We start from the raw sequence: 19,927 nt of genomic DNA on the forward strand, positions 1-19,927 counted from the left end.
CGGTCTATAATTACCCGGGTCCTCCTTCTTGCCCTTCTTATAGATTGGTGTGACCTTTGCCATCCGCCAATCCTCAGGCACCTCGCCCATTTCCCACGACTTACCAAAGATGATGGAAAGTGGCCTAGCAATGACCTCCGCCAGCTCCCTCAGCACCCGTGGGTGCATTCCATCCGGACCCATCGATTTACAGATGTCCAGTTTGCATAGCTGATCCCTAACCCAATCCTCATCTACCAAAGCAAACTCCTCCTTTGTCCTGACTCCTTCTGGGGCTATAGAAATCCGGGGCCCTCGGGGAGAGTCTGCAGGAGTAAAGACAGAGGCAAAGAAGGCATTCAGCACCTCTGCCTTCTTTATATCCTCTGTCTCCAGGGTACCCACTTCGTTCAGCAGTGGGCCTATATTGCCTCTTGTTTTAGTTTTATTTGCTATGTATTTGAAGAAGCCCTTTCTATTGTCTTTAACCCGACTAGCAAGATTGAGTTCCAAGGAGGCCTTAGCTGTCCTAATTGCCTCCCTACATCCTCTAACAACTGTCCTATATTCCTCCCAAGCGGCCAGCCCCTCCTTCCATAATCCATAGATTCTCCTTTTCCACTTGAGTTTGCCCAGCAGCTCCTTGTTTAACCACGCCGGTCTCCTAGATCCCTTACTTGACTTCCTACTCATTGGGACACTCCGATCCTGAGCTTGGAAGAAGCGGTCCTTGAATGCTAACCAACTATCTTGAGCCCCTTTACCGCCTAGTACCCTTTCCCATGAGACTTCCCTTAGCAGTTGACTGAAGAGGCCAAAGTTGGCCCTTCGGAAATCCAGAACTGTGGCTTTGCTAGGTATTCTATTCCTCCCACACAGGATCCTAAACTCCACCATCTCATGGTCACTGCAGCCAAGGCTGCCATTGACCGTCACCACTTCGACCAAACCCTCCTTGTTGGCGAGTACTAAATCTAGCAGCGCTGCTCCCCTAGTTGGTACGTCCACCATTTGCATTAAGAAATTATCATCGATGCACTCGAGGAACCTCCTAGACTGTGAATGACTGGCTGTGTGAGTCTTCCAGCAAATATCGGGGTAATTAAAGTCCCCCACGACGACTAAGGCATGTAGTCGCGAGGCTACTTCCAGTTGCCTGTAGAAAGCCTCATCAACTCCTTCGTGCTGATCAGGAGGTCTGTAATAGACCCCCACAACTGTATCACCCGTGCCAGTCAGCCCCTTGATTCGTACCCACAGACATTCCACTTGCTCCTCATCCGACCCCGGACAGAACTCAATACATTCTAGTTGCTCTCTCACGTAAAGAGCAACTCCACCACCTCGCTTTGCTGACCTATCTTTCCTAAAAAGGACATAGCCATCCATGACCACATTCCAGTCATGTGAACTGTCCCACCATGTCTCTGTAATCGCCACTAGATCATAACCTTTAGCCCGCACACAGACTTCTAACTCCTCCTGTTTATTCCCCATGCTGCGTGCATTGGTGTACAGGCATTTCAGGGAGCCAGTCCTAGTACCCTTTTTCCCCTGCGGGAACGGGTCTAAAGAGCTATCCTTTCCCACAAGTGAAACAAGAGATTGATAGTCCTCCTTAGCCCGCCATCCTTCAATCCCTAGCATGTTCCTCTTGGGCTTGTCCCCAACAGGCCCAGTTAAATCCCCTCCCCCCTTCCTAACTAGTTTAAAGCCCTGTCAATAAGCCCTGCTAACTCCTGTCCCAAAACCCTTTTTTTTCTCTGGGACTGGTGTATCCCGCCTGTCACCAGCAAACCAGGTGTCCCATACAGCAGCCCGTGACTGAAAAACCCAAACCCCTGCCTTTGGCACCAGTCACGTAGCCATACATTAACCTGCAGAGTCTTCTTATATATCCCTTCACCCTCGCTTGCAACAGGTATGGAGGCAAACACCACTTGCGCTCCAGACCCTTTAACCAGCCGTCCCAAACTCACATAACTTCTTTATTGCCTTTATATTCCCAGACTACATATAGTCCTGAATTATACCATAATTATATATGGTGATATATTTCTTTTCATGGGTAGCAGAATGAAATGCTTGTCACCTGTGGGTCTGTAGGTTGTAGCAGATCCACTATGAGAAGCCACTGCCTATGGGTTGATTCACAGTGAGCTTCTCACTTTGCTGAGAGTATGCCATGTGTGAATAACACTGCAGTCTCTTGCCATGTTGCAGCTAAACTGTTGTAATTCCGCTACATCTTCTCCCACAAAATACTATGAAGCATGTAATGAGAGGGAAAATAGTTGTTGTAGAAGGTGATGTTATATACTAGGATGAACCTAGTCTTTTCATTGCTTTCTTTCTTAGCAAACCCACTAAGTTCCACTTAGGGGGTTGTATTTGTATTTCTTTTTCATTATTTTTTTATGCATGTGCATGTACAGTTTGTGTAGAAACTCAGATTGGGATGTACCTACTGCTAGGCTACGCATCTTCAGAAATGCAGGAATTGCTTTTTCCTTTCTAGTATATTAAGACATGAGCCATTTTCCTGATTGTTATTATAGTGCCTGGCACACTGTTCTTGTAATTAATATTAATGATTTCTAATTAACACTCAGAACATAGCCCCATTCTTCCTTCCACAGAATAAAAATTTATTGATTTTATTTTGCTTGAAATATTGTCCTATTTGAAAGTATTTTTCCCCTGAGAGACCCAGCACTAAGGTGCCAGTGATGTGCATATACAGAGACCCACCAATTCTGAGTGTAAGCCTTTCAGATAGTGGCTAAACTACTGGTTGCAAAAGTTCTACATCTGTGTGGATAAAAGATCCATGTCCTGGGCTACAAAGTAAAGGGATGGTGCAGGAGAGTGCTGGAAGTGAAACCGCATAGTAAGCCTTATCTCATTCCATATTCCACAGCTCCATACTGAATATCATTGCTTGCACATTTTGGGAACAGCTTCTTACTATACAAGCCATGTGAGAAATATGTTACCCAATTTAGAAAGTAGTAAAGCTCTCTAAGTACTGTAAAAGTGATGATGATTAATGCAAGAGTTGTAGTCAGCCCTTTAAACGCTTAGTATAGCTTCTTTTTCCACTGCTGCTCAGAGTAGAAAAGAAATAGGCACAACTGAAAGCTACAGGAGGATGGGTCACAGTGAATGGTGTCTGTGCAGACTGTTCCTGCTTACTTTAAGTGTTCTATAGCTGCATTAATCCCCACATTTAATAGGCTGCTGAGACGATATATTGCACTGGAAAACACTGAAAGGAACAGCTGCAGTTAGTGGCATACTTGATTTTAAGAAATTATTAAAGTTTTCAGTAAAATGGGTGGCGAGACAATTCTTCTGAGACCAGCATGAATGCCTTTGGTGTGTATGGATGTCCCTGCCCTACAGGCTGATAAGACTGCTGTCATGTCCGCAGGAAATCAGGTCAGCGTACAGCATTCTTCCATGAAGCTGAATTAGTTCTACTAGTCCTGCAGATGAAGAAGGAAATAGCTGGGCTATGCTAATAATCTGAAGCCTTGCCCAACATTCCTGTGTGTTCTAAATACAAAGCTTAGTAGGTGAATTTCTTATATCTGGAGGCGTTAAACAAAAAGCATTAGAGCAACAAGTGTATATCTAAAACTGTGTTATTTGGCTCTAACTTCCATTATCTATTCCAGTATTGCAACTTTATACTACTCCTTGAACAATCTCCATATGTGCAGTTGTGATTTAATGTATTTCTGTTGTTCATTAAACACTTTTACTCATCTCTCCTTTAGTGTGAGGGTGGTGAGGCACTGGAACATGTTGCCCAGAGAAGTCGTGGATGCCACGCCCCTGGCAGTGTTCAAAGCCAGGTTGGGTGGGTCTTTGAGCAACCTGGTGTCGTGGAAGGTGTCCCTGCCCATGGCAGGGCGATTGCAACTATTTGAGCTTTAAGGTCCCTTCCAACCCAAACCATTTTATGATTGTGTGTTCAAGCTGAAGTGTCTGTGTCCCACACACTTATCCTTACCTTTCTCATGTCGAGGCCATCTATTCTCTGCTCCTTCATTTGTATCATAGGCTTTGGGGATTTCCTGTTCCCCTCTCACCTCATTACTAGCACAGTTGCCCGTACTTCTGTTAGTACGTTCCTGATATTGACTGCCCTTCATCCACTGCCCCTCATTTTCTCTCTCCAGATGTTTTGTGTGCTCTCTTCCCCTGTGCCTGCTGCTATGTTCTTTCACAGTTTGCATTATCACTGCATTGACACTGCATTGCCCTGGCAGGGCAGACTCTCCCATGGGGCAGGAGGCTCATGCACCGGGGAGGTCCATACCCCTGTTCTCTGGTACCGGGTGTTTCCTCCCGGCCCCCGGAGCGGCGGGAGCAGCGGGAACCGGGCAGCCGGGCTGTCCAGGGTGCTGAACACCGCCGACGGACTGGGCTGACGTCTGCGTGTACTCTCACTTTGATGGCCCTGCTGCAGGTGTGAATGGCAAAGAAACACAGGTATCTCCGAAAGCTAACCCCCAAATTTCCTGTTTAATATAGAGGAAAGTTATCAGCCTGCTAAGGTAAAGCATCATGTATCTATCTAGTAAGAAATCTTAAAAAATGACATGAGGGAAGAGAATAGTGCTGCTATAAAATGAATTTGGTGGCTTGTTTTTATTAATCAGGCTTGCTATTTTTGTCAGATATCAGCCTTTGATCTTATGAGGATTCTTCAGGGACATCATGGAAAAACTGAGAGCCAGATTGTAGTTCTCCCATGACTGTGATTTGGGAGTAATTGTACTGAAGTCAAACTAATGTGAAACAGATGTAAGTGCATTCAGACAGAGACTAAATACTATGCAGGTTGAGGTAATACTTTTTTACATGGCAGATCTTTTATTGGAAAAAAACCCAGCTACAATATACTATTCAACTAATAATGTGCATGTACATTTTCAGGCACTGTAGTGCTCCTGGCTGTACAAAAGGATTGAAAGCTGAAGTGTGGATAATGAGGAATAGTTACCAGAAAAAAATGATGATGAAGATGATCACAAGATGTGAACTAGGCACCCCCTCTTGTGTTCTGGCATTTAGAGGGTGGATGCTCAAAGTGGGTCTGAGGATATGAACGATGTGTTAAGATATGAGAGGCAGGAACCATAGCATATTGTGTTAGTGTCCCTAGCTAAAGGAACCTACAGACGGGCTGTGGTAACTCAAACAGGTCAGATCTGAGAAGACACCATTCCTGACAAAGGTTATTACTGAGGTGTAATTGTCTCAGGTATATTCACTGATTTCACTGAAAGCGTTTCTGCCAATAAGTCCTGTTCTGTGGATTAATCCCTGAGGAATGAAGACACAGCACTGCATGCTATGACTTAAAAAGTGGTAAGAAACTGCATGCAGTAGAAGGCAATAAAACTAGTAAGTCGTTTTTCCTTGCACAGTACATGGTAGTCCTGATGCTTAATTAACTTCCTGGTTCCTAGATTAATTTCTAAAGCTTTTGAGAATCATCTGAAAAAAAAGTCTTAAGGTTATCCTAGAGAGAAGGCTTTGCAAGTCTTCCTAGACAGAAGGCTTCCTAGAGAATGAAAAGGTTATAAAAGGATTCTGCACTGGATCCTGTCCAAGTTCATACTACTAGAAGATGGGTCAATAGAATATAAAGAATAGGATGCACTTCACTTGGGTTATTCTCTGGCTCCCTTAGTCTGAGTGTAAATAAGAGCACTCCTGTGGCAATAAACTGAATAAAGAATGATCTTCACAAGTAGAAATACCAGATTTCAAACAACCATATAGTTAACCATGAATAGTTATATATGCAAATGAGCATGCTGCAATGTGATGACACAAAGACTGTCTAGACTTCTCATCCATTCAGTGCATCCAAGGAATTGAACATACAAGTTACAGATGATTTCTGTCTACTATCAATGCATTTTTCCATTCCTGCTCACTGGATTTAAATAGCTGTAAAACTATTTATTTGTCTGTTCTGCTATGGATTCCTTTGAGTTCCATCAGAACAACTTCTAAATCACTCATGCCATATTACTAATGAACAGTAAGAGAGCACTTAGCACTTTATTTCTTTTTTCAGTAAGCTCACTTATGATAGAAAGCCTTTTATCTATTGTGTTGTGACTGTTACAGGCCAAGTGCTGTAAGGCACCGATTCTCCAATAAAACCAACTATAAGGACAGTAAGTCTGAACAATGAGCCCTAAATGAAAATTTAGTCAGATCAGTTTGATAAAATATTGATATAAAGTTGAGTCCTGAAAATTCTCATGCAGATACTATTTTGGATTGATCATGCTATAATTATTTTCTTTTTTTTTTTTTTTCTTGGCGGTCTTTCATTTAAATATTGAACATTACTGAATCTACTTAGCTTATAAAAGTTGACAAAGTAACAGCTTGAAACACTGTAGCTTCAAGGCATCAGCTCTCCCTATCATGAGAATTCACACCACTGTGGGGTAAAAGGCCTTTTATTTGCATAAGATAATAGTTACGTTTCTATGCAACAGCTGTGCTTCAGTGAAAGATGCACTCATTGTGCCAAACCCATCTCTGGAGTAACCCCATTGATTCTAAATTAGTTACTTTGAGATTAAATTGGCCCACTAGATAAAACTGCAGGTCTGAGGCATTGAAATAATTGAGCAAGATTTCCACGATCTTTAACATGGCAAAAAAAATTGCAAATCAATTACATGATGTCATGCATTTATGTACCTAACAGATCACAACTGATCTGCCACAAAGTTTTCAAACCATATAGCTAGAGCAAACTTTTCTGTGGAGCTGACAGACACTTTTGAGGAATATGGGAACATTAAGAGAGTACAATAAACAGGAATACGGTATTAGTGTGAGGTGTCCCTGCCCATGGCAGGGGGGTTGGAACTAGATGATCTTGAGGTCCTTTCCAACCCTAACTGTTCTATGATTCTATTGTGTCATTATTATCTACTTACTGCTACTGTAAGTCAAACAAATATGAGCTGTCTCTATAAGGTCAGTTTAATAATACAGGATTCATATGGCCACATGAAAATTCCTCTTCTTTAGACAGTGACAACCAGGATGTGTTTCCAGTAATGAACTACCTGAAGATTTCACCTCTAGAGTATAGACTTCCTGTGTGTGTTTGCAGTGATCTAACGGTGGAACTCAGTGGCCTGTTTGAGTTCAGTGATCTTATGAGAGTTCTCAGCTGTCAGATGTCTGTGACACAATACCCATCTCATTGGTTAACTGCTGGTAGTTATGGCACAAAGACAAAGTAGTGCTTGGGTTAGAGTGTCACAATTGAGTAATATATGTCTATATGTTAGTGTTTCCCATTAATGTACAAGGAAGATGCCAGTAAACTGGAAACTGTTTCAAATGCTGATGAAAAGTTATACACATGCTTATGTAAGTTATATATGTATGTGTGTATAAATACATAAATAGTTCTTTATTGATACATATCTGATAAGTGATCTTCTTGTGGGTTCAGAAGCCTTCTTTGAAGACACTTTGATTATTGGAATCATTAAAAGATTTCCCAAGCATGATTCAAGCGATCACACAGCACAATTAGCAATGCCAACTGTCACTTTTGCTTCCATTCAGTTTACAGATGTAATATCAACAGAAATCCCAAAGCCTGTTCAGAATGCATCATGGTTTGCTTGCAAAGGAAATACCTTATGCTCCTGATGTCATCATTGCAATTATCTCAAATTCAAGTCTTACTGAGCAGGCTCATTATCATTCTTACCATGTCCTCCCTCAGAGCAGCCTCTCCCGCCTCCTCCTTTACAGCACAAAACAAGTGCCACAGGGGAGCTTGGATTAGGGAGAGACACCCAGCACCTCCCCCTAAGAAAACTTGCTGCATTATTTCCATCTAGTTTTATCAAATTACACACTGCTTTACAGGACCTTGCACACCACCACCAATGAAGAATTGGATTCACAAATACTGTTTTCTCTTTCCTGTTTAGGGTTGAACAAAGACTGGGGACAAACATAGATGTGTGTATTTAGCTTAGGAATGTGGATATGAAGAGAGCATGCCAGCTTCCACCACAAGATTTTCCGAAGGAGATGGACACATTTCAGACTGCTTTTTTTTTTTTTGTTTTTTTTTTGGTTTTTTTTTTGTTTTCCTCGCCAGGGCAAATTTCTTCTCTTGTCTTACAAGGTTACCTAACATCTGAGCAACAGATAGGAAAGCAAGACAGAGCAGTTGATCAAAAAGAAGTACAGAGCAAAATGCAGAGGACAAACTGTCTCAGGAACCAGGTTTAAATCACATCCACATTTCCTGAAAATGCAGAACGTCCTGGCTATGGACCTCAGTACTGATTCTGAGGTCTTTGACCTATGAGCCCCATGAATTTGTGGATCTCATCACTAAACCGTTCCCACTGAAAGGTCCCCTTCACACAAGGAGCGGGTTTCTACTGTGGAAGAGAGGAGGCAGGACAGGGTTAACCTCACACCGTCCTTCTTCAGGCCCCCAGAGGGGCTGGGGTTTTGTTTTCCTGAGTAAGGAAGGGGGAGCTGGTGCTTGTATTATAACTAGAAATGGAGATCTTGCTGGTGTTACCAGCCTGTTTTGGGTTTGAGGAAAAGCCTGGCAGGAGGGAGAGGAGGAAGAACGCAGCCTTGGAAAGCAGCGAGTGTCTGGTAATTGCACAAGGCAAAACCAAGCGTCCTCCATTTCCCCGAATCCCCCTGAGAGCTAAGGGGGGCTTCGAGAGAGAGTTCTCCAGCCTTCCTCCCTGCCCCCTCCCCGCAGCCTAGGCACATCTTCCAGCTCTGTCGCGCCAGCCCTTGCCTTGGCACGAGGTGTTTGTCCCTGCTAGCAGCGCGGAGGGGAGCTGGGCCAGAAAGGGGAGCAGGGGTCCCCCTGCTTTCGGGTTGCCGGGTCCTGGTCCCCCAGAGCCTGCGGGGGCTCGGATGATGCCCTGCCCTTCCCCTCCCCCTGCGCTGCAGAGCCTCTGGATGATGCCGTACTCCTGCCATGTGCTGCCGCCGTCGCTACTGAGGCTCGTAGCTTAGCCGAGCGTGTCTCCGGCTGCAAACTCCGCCAAACAAACCTGCATCCTCCTCCAGGGAAGGATACTCAGTAGGTACCAGCCAGAACTTACCCCCTCCCTAGGGCATCCCGCTACCGCCTCTTTCTAAGAGATTCGCAGCCTCTCCCCACCCCCTTTTTTAAGCCAGCGCAGAGAGGGGCTCCGTGAATTCCCTCCAAAGCTACAGGGTGGCTCCCTCCTTCTCCTCCTCCACCTTCTCCTTCTCCTTCTCTTCGTGCTCCGTCTCTCCTCGGAGAGCGGGACTGCTGCGGCAGCCAGCGGGGTGCTCCCAGCCTCGCCCAGCCATGCCGCTGCGGCTCACCCCCCGGGGCTGACTTTTGTTACCCCTCTAGTGCTGGGGGCTGAACTGAGGTGGGCTCCTTTTTGGGGGGCCGCTGAGGCTGGAGAGAGTGTGCGCGTGTGGGAGGTGTCCCTGGGGCGGAGAGGAGACGCTGATTCCCCGACCCTTGCAAGCCTGTGGGCTCGCCGGCACGGGCGCCCCTCGGGTGGGCTCGGAGGGGCTGGGCTGCAGCGGATACCCGCCACCCTCACACACATCTGCCGGTGGGCCGGGCGAGCCGGCTGTGGGAGCCTCCCCAGGAGCCAGCGGCACCCAGGACCCGCTGCCCAGCTTAGCACCCTCCGCTCCCGCTCCCCCCCCAGACCTTCTCCGGTCCTCACTTCCATTCTTCACCCCTCTCTCTGCTGGGGTGCCTGCACCCCTCGTCACCTCGCCGGTACAAACCCCACCACCCCACTCCCCTTCCCACCCCTCCCCACCTTCTTTGATTTATTTGTGTATTTCTTTCCTTGGCAACCACCAGTTCCCCTCAGTCAAACAGCGCAGGCTCCCTATAATTTGAAATTAATTTGTTTGACTGCAGCATTCAGACAGGAAGGTTGGGAATTTATTTAATTCATTTTTCTCCCTGTGCAAAAAGGAAGCAATGAAATTTCCAATCGAGACTCCAAGAAAACAGGTGAACTGGGATCCTCAAGGTTGGTGATTCTCTACTACTATCCTTACTATAATAATAGCAATTATATTATTCCTTGTGTCTAGTGACTTGTAAGAGAGTATTTGACTCCAAATGGGAGGAGACGTTGGATGATTGTCTGTTTCCCATGTGCACTGCTCAGCCTTTTTTGCTCAATCCTAGCGGTGCATTAGAAAATGCTCCTCAAATGTGGAGCTGGGTGGGTGCGTGGGTAAAACCTCTTCTAGGTGTAAGTTTTATAGTTCTATATTTGATATCTCTCTCCCCTTCCTTTTTCTTGAGTATTTTCATGACAAACTTGCCTGGGATGGCTGTGGTCTCTGGCTCACATTGTTTGTTTTATCTGTGTCTCCTTTGTTGTTTCTAGTGATCATTGTCTCTGCTAAATGGGTGGTACAGGAGTGGACACAGATGTGACTACTTGCTCAGGGCTCCTCCATGGCAAATGTTTGTTGGCAAGCAACTGGAGCAAAATGCTGCTTCAATATAATCCGTAGTGTGAACAGTATAAAAAGACACATTAAATGGAGCCCAAAGGGACCTTTAGACTCTTTATTCTGTCCTGTTAACAACTGATCAGCTCAAGTGGATAGTTTGATTAACTCTATAGTTAGGTTTGGAGTCTGTCTTGGGGAGTGTGTTTGTGTGGTGGCAAAAGGAGATTTACGCCAGTGCAGTGGTTTTCAATAAAATGATCTGAATGGTGTTTTAGAATAAACCATAATGAAATGCTCTCCTTTCCTGGCATGGGGAGGAGGTTCATATGCAACCTACAGAAAAGTGGCTGAAAAAAACCCTACTGGTAATTTGTATACTAGTGTGTCATCTTTCTGTGCATCAGTACAGGAGCAGAACAACTCGAAGCCATATGCTCAGGTTTGCAGAACTGCTGGCAGCTAAACACTGTACAGCAGTACTTGCAGGAAGTATGAAGTGATAGCACAGGCTTTCATTATTCATCTTTATTCCCCAGGTTTGGTTTTAGTGGTCAATTTGTCTGTCATCCTCTATGCCCTCATGTCTACCAAATGAAACTTTAGAAACAGTTTTTCCTGGTGTAGAAGGAATACAGCAGAACAGACATCTTTCTGCTCAGCAGATCTGTTTGAAAAGTATACACAATTAAATTTTAGGCTAAACCTTACTACATCTTTAATCAAGTGAAGGCTGAAATCACCACATCAGTCTCCTCCACCCTCAGCTTCACAATGAATACATAGATGTTAGTGCTAACAGAGATCTGATTATTTTAATAATAATATATTCCTTATCATAGGGTCAAAATTCTGCATGGCAAAAACTTGCACTTCACAGGTGCTTTTCTGAATGTGTATTTGCTGTAACTTAATTTTAATTCATTTTATGTGTTGCAAAATATCTTTTAATGCAAAGAAACCTTTCCTCCTTTCCCCTGAGAAGACACACAGGAGGCTGTACTGATGGCACTCTGTATGCAGCTACTTTGCTTGGCAAGCAAATTCAAAGCATATGGATCCAACAGGTGGTCAGTCACAATTTCCTAATGTCTCCAAAACTGTAAGGTACTGTAATAGTTAAGAGACCTTAAACCCAGCAGGTTTCCTCTCTGCCAAGCTGAATCCCCACTAAAGACTGCAGAATTCTATCGCTTATTTCCTCTTTGTATGTTGGCAGCATTAGGCAGGCAGCAAGGATGCTAATGGGAAGGAAGCAAAAAATGTTAGTTTCTAGTTCTCCGAGGGACTCAGGAAATAGGTAAAATTTGGTGGAATGGAAAAAAGCAAATCGGTAAGAAAAAGTTGTCTAAGACCCAATCCTTTGACCAATAGAGGAACACTGCAATGATGTTGTACTCACATAGTCCCACTGAAGAATTAGTGGTGTGGGTAGAAGATGAGATGATAGTTCATTCTTTTTGAAATGAAAATAGATTTCTGTAGATGTAAATATTAGCAAAAATCTACACAAGATCACTTAGAGCCCTAAAATGAATTTGATTTACAGTCACATATGTAGTCTGTTCTCTGGATGTACATGTGAAGAATGATGTAATGTTTTTCATTGGATGTGATATCCTTGGAGTTAAGAACTGAAGGAGCTTTTCTCAGATGCAAAGATCAACACATAGAAAGCTGGTGATGCAAGGATACAGCATCCTAAGTATTAAAAGCAAAGCTCATGTCCGGTTATTGTTCACGCTCAAATACCAGTTTCATTTCAATGTGTATTGTATGATCGTGCCCTATTCCATTCATCAGACAGAGAACGTGCAGTTTCCACAGTTTCGTCTAGTAGGAATTGTGCTAACTTATGCTAACAGTACTTGAAATACATCAGTTGATGTTCCTGGCAAGCAAGTTAACAGTCCAGTGATGTAAGTGAGATCTATGGTATCTCAAAGACTGTTTAGATCTGATTATTCCAGGCGATATTTTCTAGAAACTATACACATTTCTAAATGCCAGGGCCCTTGCTGTGGGGTATGGCTGGCTGGTTTGGTATGGGACTGATGCTGATTTGAACCCAGGTCAGAATGATAGTTATTGAAATGAATTTGCTCAAACTCCATAATGGTGACTGAACTATAAATGTTTACATAGATAAATAGATTAGAGCCTGCTAGTAGCTTTCATCTGGCATAAAACTGGTATTCTCAGTTCATAACAGCAAAGATCAATATACCATAGAAAGACTTTGTGGAGAGAAGAGGTTTAGAAGAATAGAATTGACATGAGAGATGGTGCCTGACAGACAGTTAATGGGAAGCTGTTTTCTCAGTCATTAAAATGGAATGAATAGGGCATGGAGACTGAGCTGTGTTTTTATCCTGTTGTGTAGTGTCTTCATTTGTCTTGGGTATAAGGTATATATCTGTGTGTTCCCTGTAAATGCTGAGTGTGTTGTCTAGACATACCAAGTATTTCATAAATCTGGAAGTAAATAGGGTCCAGATTCCCTCAGTGAAGCTCCCTACTACTCCAGGAAATCAAACTCTGTAATCCGATTAACAAAGATCAAACTCCATCCCAAAATTCACTGGGACTTGTCCCTGACATTCGAATGTGAACTATGTGAAAAATCTCATATGTATTGATTAGAAAACATACTAGTTATACACAGTGAGTGAATGAGGTAAAAAATGAGTATAAAACCTAAGCAGGCACCTCAAGAATGTTGCCGGAAGAGCTGGACACATTGAGTACGGGTACAAGTTTTTACACTACCTGGCCTTACATTAAAAAAAAAACAAAAAAACAAAAACCCAGCAGCAAACAAACAAACAAAAAAAACCCCAACCAAAGCCCCAAAGCCTGCCATTTGTGTTACTGATGGAATCAGCCTGGATATACACAGTCATAAAACATTTGATCTGCCTATCACTGGTTTTTGCTTCTCTCATTTGGTGCAATTTAGGTAAAGCAATAATAACAGAAATTAGTGAAAGACCAGATCTTTAGTTTCAGACCTCATATAACTTCCCGTTTATACATTTTGGAATATAAGATCGGGTTTATAGCAACATGTGAAGACATTAATTCTTGTAATTGTTCTCATCTCTCCTCTTTACTGCATTCCTCCTGCTGTTTGTTACACCCACCTGTTGTCTGTGCTTGAATTGGCTTATAATCTCTGCACACACATTTTTATACAGCACCTAAAACACAGCGGGTCCCTCATCCTGACTGAGACATCTGGAAGTTACAGCAATATTTTTTTTTTCTCCTGTCTGCTGAATTATCTCCTTAAAATGGCTGTTTCTTTATGGAAAAGAAGGATAGATGGGACTGTATCCAATATGCTCAGAAATTATTCTCAAGTATAACTGTTTTGCAGGCTGATGATGAGATGCCTTTTTCTCAGGGAAGGACGTCTATCTTTGTGATGCTCCATTTGCTGCCTAGCAAATGGAGTTCAGTCTTGTTCCATCCTTTATGCCTGCAGGTTTTTGCTGCCATTGCAGTGATATGGATTGTCAAAGCCTTCCGAATTTCCAGGCAGATGTTTATCTCTACACAGACCTTTTGGAACGCTGAAGTTTTGATGTAACTTCCTTTCACAAAGACATTTGTGTAAGATGGTTTTCTGCAATTTGGAACCCTAAAATTCTGCATTTATTATCATTCTTACATTTAACATAGAAGTTAGTGGTCCATGGGGAATTCAAGCTGTAGTTGAAAGACTGGAGTGCCTCCTCAGAGGAACTGATTTACTGTTTAACCTTCAGTAAGCCACTTACCATAGCTCCTTTTCCTCCCCTTTTCCTGGACTGAAAAATGGGAATGTTAATACTTCCTTAATGCACGAGTGTGTTGTGAAATATAATTAACTTGTTTAGAGCAATCTAAGATCTTCTACTGAAAGAAGAGCATATGTATTGCAATCAAATGCTAAAGCAATTAGGAAGGAGCAAAACAGACTGTCATCATCCACAGATCACATCAATTAAGAAATAAGGTTATCTCTGCACTTTACAACTAGAGGAAAGTTGTATTATTTGCGCTTCTTTATGGACACTGAAGGCTCAATTGAGTTTCCCATTAGAGGTATCTAGAGACATTTGGTATTCCTCAGCTGCCACTCCAGAGGGACTTCAGTCTTCCATAGGTCCTGGGTTAACTGCCATGCCCATTTCTCTACCTGAGACATCTCAAGCAGCACTGGACACCTATAAGTGGGACAACTGAGCAGCGTCTCAGTGCTTTCATGCAGATATCAGGATGAGATCATCTATCCCTTGATGACTATTTGTTGGAAAATCTTCAGCATCAGCTACTCAGTATAAATTAAGCTGACGCTGCCTGCAGAGTGTTACAAAATGCTGCAGTTCCTGCTTTTTCTGTCCTTTCATTCAAAGAGACAAATGCAGAAAGCAAACTTGATTATAAAGGTATAGATGAGTAGAATGAGGGGTGTTCATTTCTGTCCTCCGATTTCAGTAAGATCTATAAAAAGAAGTGGAGTGTAACTTTGAGCTAGACACACTCTAGTGTGCACTAGTAATTCATTTCTTAGTGGTTCAGTATAAAAAGAAAAAAATGTGGAAAGCTATAAAGTGTAAAAAAAAAAAAAAAAAAAAAGGAAGTAGACCTAATCCCAGGAAATAACCCATAGTCAGCAGGGTACTGACCATGTGGTACTCATATCACAAAATTGTATTGGCTATTGACCCACCTGGCAGATCAGGACTCTGCCATGCCTAATAGGCATCGGTTGCAGAACAACTGTAAGGAATCTCGAGAGATTTGAAGGAGAATAGGAATTGGATAAATAGGAGGACACTGCCTGCAGTGCATGGTGTAGGCACAATAGTGCCAAACACAGTATGGTGGAACATGTGGGGAGTCTGAAAAACAAATCAAAGAGAATGAAGAACTCAGAACTTTACTAAAGGTTGTGTGGAGGGCCGATGAGCACTGTGGACTCTAATGTGGTGAGAAATGCGAAGATATGACTGAATTATCAGGAGAGGAAAAAAGACATCAGAGAGATATTAGTTTCATGATTGCTTTTAGGGTGCCCTGGAAATAGAAAAACTAAGGATTCAGAAAAGTAAAATTAATAATAGGGAAGAGACCGGACAGCAGTTTTCTTAGTAATAGTGAGCAAAGACTGAATTCTAGTCAAGGTAAGAAAGATCATAGAATCATAGAATAGTTAGGGTTGGAAAGGACCTTAAGATCATCTAGTTCCAACCCCCCTGCCACGGGCAGGGACACCTCTCCCTAGGCCATGTCACGCAAGTCTCTGTCCAACCTGGCCTCGAGCACCGTCAGGGATGGAGCATTCACAGCTTTCCTGGGCAACCCATTCCAGTGCCTCACCACCCTAACAGGAAAGAGCTTCTTCCTTAAATCCAATCTAAACTTCCCCTGTTTAAATTTTAACCTGTTACCCCTTGTCCTATCACTCCAGTCCCTAATGAAGAGTCCCCAGCATCCTTATAGGCCCCCTTCAGATACTGAAAGGCTGCTATTAGGTCCCCACGCAGCCTTCTCTTCTCCAGCCTGAACAGCCCCAACTTCCTCAGCCTGTCTTCATACGGGAGGTGCTCCAGTCCCCTCATCATCCTTGTGGCCTTCCTCTGGACTTGTTCCAGCAGTTCCATGTCCTTTTTATGTTGAAGACACCAGAACTGCACACAATACTCCAGGTGAGGTCTCACAAGAGCAGAGTAGAGGGGCAGGATCACCTTCTTTGACCTGCTTGTGACGTTCCTTTTGATGCAGCCCAGGATACGGTTGGCTTTCTGGGCTGCGAGCGCACACTGCCGGCTCATGTTCATTTTCTCATCGACCAGCACCCCCAAGTCCTTCTCCACGGGGTGCTCTGAATCTCTTCTTTGCCCAGTCTGTAGCTGTGCCTGGGATTGCTCCGACCCAGGTGTAGGACCTTGCACTTGTCATGGTTGAACTTCATCAGGTTGGCATCAGCCCACCTCACAAGCGTGTCAAGGTCCCTCTGGATGGCATCCCTTCCCTCCAGCATATCAACCGGACCACACAGCTTGGTGTCATCGGCAAACTTGCTGAGGGCACACTCAATCCCACTGTCCATGTCAGCGACGAAGATGTTAAACAAGACCGGTCCCAACACCGATCCCTGAGGGGCACCACTCGTTACCGGTCTCCAGCCAGACATCGAGCCATTGACCACAACTCTTTGTGTGCGGCCATCCAGCCAGTTCTTTATCCACCGTGTAGTCCATCCATCAAATTGATATCTCTCCAATTTAGAGAGAAGGATGTGGTGTGGGACAGTGTGAAACACTTTGCACAAATCCAGGTAGATGACATCAACTGCTTTACCCTTATCCATCAATTCTGTAGCCCCATCATAGAAGGCCACCAAATTGGTCAGGCAGGATTTCCCCTCAGTGAAGCCATGCTGGCTGTCACCAAGCACCTTGTTGTTTTTCATGTGCCTTAGCATGCTGTCCAGGAGAATGTGCTCCAAGATTTTACCAGGCACAGAGGTGAGACTGACTGGTCTGTAATTCCCTGGGTCTTCCATTTTCCCCTTCTTGAAAATGGGGGTTATATTTCCCTTTTTCCAGTCATCGGGAACGTCACCTGACTGCCATGATTTTTCAAATATGATGGCCAGTGGCTTAGCAACTTCATTTGCCAGCTCCTTCAGGACCTATATATATGTATCTGGTGATACAATTTAATTCTCATTCTCTTCAATTAATCCAGAGCTAGTAATTCTACCACTTACTTCAGTGTGAGCAACATGAGATTCTTAAAGTATGAGAACTGTGTTATCCCTGCAGGCTTTACTGAGTTAAAAGCAAAGGGGTGCCTGGAATCACTGGAAGAATGGAGGCCCTAGGTGTGTTGTAAATAGGGTAAGTACCTGGAGTGAAATGGGGGGTGGGGGAACAATGAAGATGTCAGGGTAAGGAAGGAATAACAAACACCAGTTTTCAACAAGTAGAGTATTACAGAATCCACTGTGATGGGAAAGCCTAACCTTTATTTTGTTTTAGTCTCAGTGTAATAGCAAAAGCCAAAGCAGAGAATATGAATGCTGAACAGTCTGTGTTTTATAGAATTCTTGTGTAAAAGAAACTACATTCAGCAAAAGGCTAAATACTACCTTTTTAATACACTTTTTTATAGGAATACCTCTGGTTTTTGTTTTCTGTAAGAAATTGAAAACATCCTGGGACCTGGCCTTTGTCACACAGAGGATGCTCATATTCTAGTTCCTGAGACATCAGTTATACTTCTATTGTTTATGTAAAACATGTTTATGTATTGTATTGTTCTATTGTTTATGAAAAACATTTTAACTGTAATGGAAAATGTGCTCTGAGATGAACCCGCTGACTTTCATAAATTCTGTGCCATGCAGTTCTCAATGGTTACCCCAGTGAGATAAATCAACAAGTGAGAACAGCACATATCATATACCCTTGTAGTTCAGGGTGGTGGTGACAGGCCTTTTTAGTCTGAGCCATTATTTCTCCCAACATACTTTCTGGGTTGCTTTTCACAGTTACAATCAAACATTAACTTGGATTATTTAAACAAAATGATTTTTCAAAAGTGAACTATGAATAATTCATTAACATACTATGGTACTGAACCAGAAAATTTAGGGGATATTTCCTTGTTTTGGGAATGCTGAGACCAAGAATTCAGATTTCATTGTTTACTTTGACTGCTAATAAAATTCTTATGCTATTACAAATCTTATTATTGGCAAAGTGTGCCAAATGCATTTATTATTATATGTTTTTCAGATGTCTCAAAATATAAGCATAGGAGATTACTGTTAAGATTTTGAGGTTAAAGTGGAAACTTACGTGTGGGTGTATCTGTATTGGAAGTGGAAATGAAAGTCAGTAAGGTGAGAGAATCTGTTACCAAAACCTGTATAGAGGGGAAAAAAGGTGGAAGAGAATACAGAAGCCTGGTTTTGTTTTATTTTTCTGTTTTTAAAATGGCAGGGAAACATCTTGCTGAAAGCTGGAAAGTTGTGACAAAGACGATGACATATAAAATACATGAAAGGGATTGAAACATGTCACACTTAGGGTCTGGAGTCCTGAATAGGGGTAGTGATCAGCTGCAAAGTCTGGGGGGGGTTCAATTTTTTTTTTTTTTTTTTTGCAATAGTCCAGACATAGCATTTTGTTTGAGTTTGTTATTTGAAATTCTAGAGGACATTTGGAAAGAAATAAAGAACTAACAAGGAGAGAAAAAGGAAAGCTGCTTAAGGTAGTGTAGATTACAAAAAATGGACCCAAATTGTGACAGGGTCAGACCTGTTGTGAGAGGTGCAGAAAATACAAAATGAAAAGTGTAACTGTGGTAAGGCTGAAAATGCTCTACTTTTTAGAAGTACGCTCATAACTTAGACCATATTTAAAAAGTATGAAATATCTTTTTGTTAATATCTTTATGGTCTCCATTGGTTCCTCAGGCATGTATCAGGTTCCTCCTCTGTGAGCAAAACTAACGCACAGTATAAATAATCTTATGGATATATTACAAAATATCTTCATCTCATGAACTGAATATGTTTCACAGATGATGATCTGTTCATTTGTCTCGTCCTTCACTTGAGGACAGGCTTGTGTTTCTCCCATTTGTTCTTCAGTGCTGCCCCAAAGAGATGCATGCAGTAGATGTTTAATTACCTCTGTTATCTTTCTAATAACCCAACAGACTGAAGTTACAAAGGCAATAGACTGTTTAACCAGTAGGGGATAGCAAATATTAATACCCTAAAAACCATCTTCTTACAAAGCAATAGAAGTTATTTTGGTATCACTATCCTACAGGATTTTTGTATTGCTTCAAGCATCAGGCTTTTTGTACCTAGATCTGTTAGAGCCATATGTTCATATCTCAGCAGCACTGACTCATCTTTTCTTCCCTAGGAAGAAAAACCAACAGGTTACTGACTTTACTGCATTAGGATTTTGGATTTTGGCACTTTAAGCTTTTGCCACTGTGATTCTTAAGATTCAGATGTGTTGTTAAAGGGTGCTTGGATTATTTCTCTCTTACTCGATACTGTAATATAATAATATTGGCATGATTTGAAAACAGCAAATACATACTGACAGCTTGTCCAGGGCTTTTATCCTCTCACATTTCAGCTTTTCATTTTAAAGAAACAAAAGGCAGTCACTAGCTACTATGTGAGAAAAACCTCTGATGAAAGAATTATAAAAGAAATGGTACTGCCCAGCTGAATTGAAAGAAGTAGCTCCCACATTTCAAAGACATTCCTTAGGATTAACTCAGATGCATCACTGAGTACTTAAATGTCAAGGCTACTGAGTTTGCATCCCACAAGAAGGGTCATGCAGCAACAACAATCATGACAGCTAGAGAAACACAACAGCCACCTCTTTGTGGTGCTACAGGCACCAAA

General features: G+C 42.7%; 1 protein-coding gene across 1 annotated transcript in view; it reads left to right on the forward strand.

Annotated features, from left to right (window-relative positions):
- Window positions 1-10,006: 10,006 nt before the first annotated feature.
- The window catches only part of KCNK10 (potassium two pore domain channel subfamily K member 10), a 62,853-nt gene continuing 52,932 nt past the window's right edge, over window positions 10,007-19,927 (forward strand). The window contains exon 1 of the mRNA XM_065685200.1: window positions 10,007-10,058. Coding sequence (XP_065541272.1) covers window positions 10,007-10,058 — 52 coding nt within the window. The remainder of the gene's footprint in view (window positions 10,059-19,927) is intronic.

This window comes from Lathamus discolor, chromosome 6 (assembly GCF_037157495.1).
Source record: "Lathamus discolor isolate bLatDis1 chromosome 6, bLatDis1.hap1, whole genome shotgun sequence".
Classification (NCBI taxonomy): Eukaryota; Metazoa; Chordata; class Aves; order Psittaciformes; family Psittacidae; genus Lathamus; species Lathamus discolor.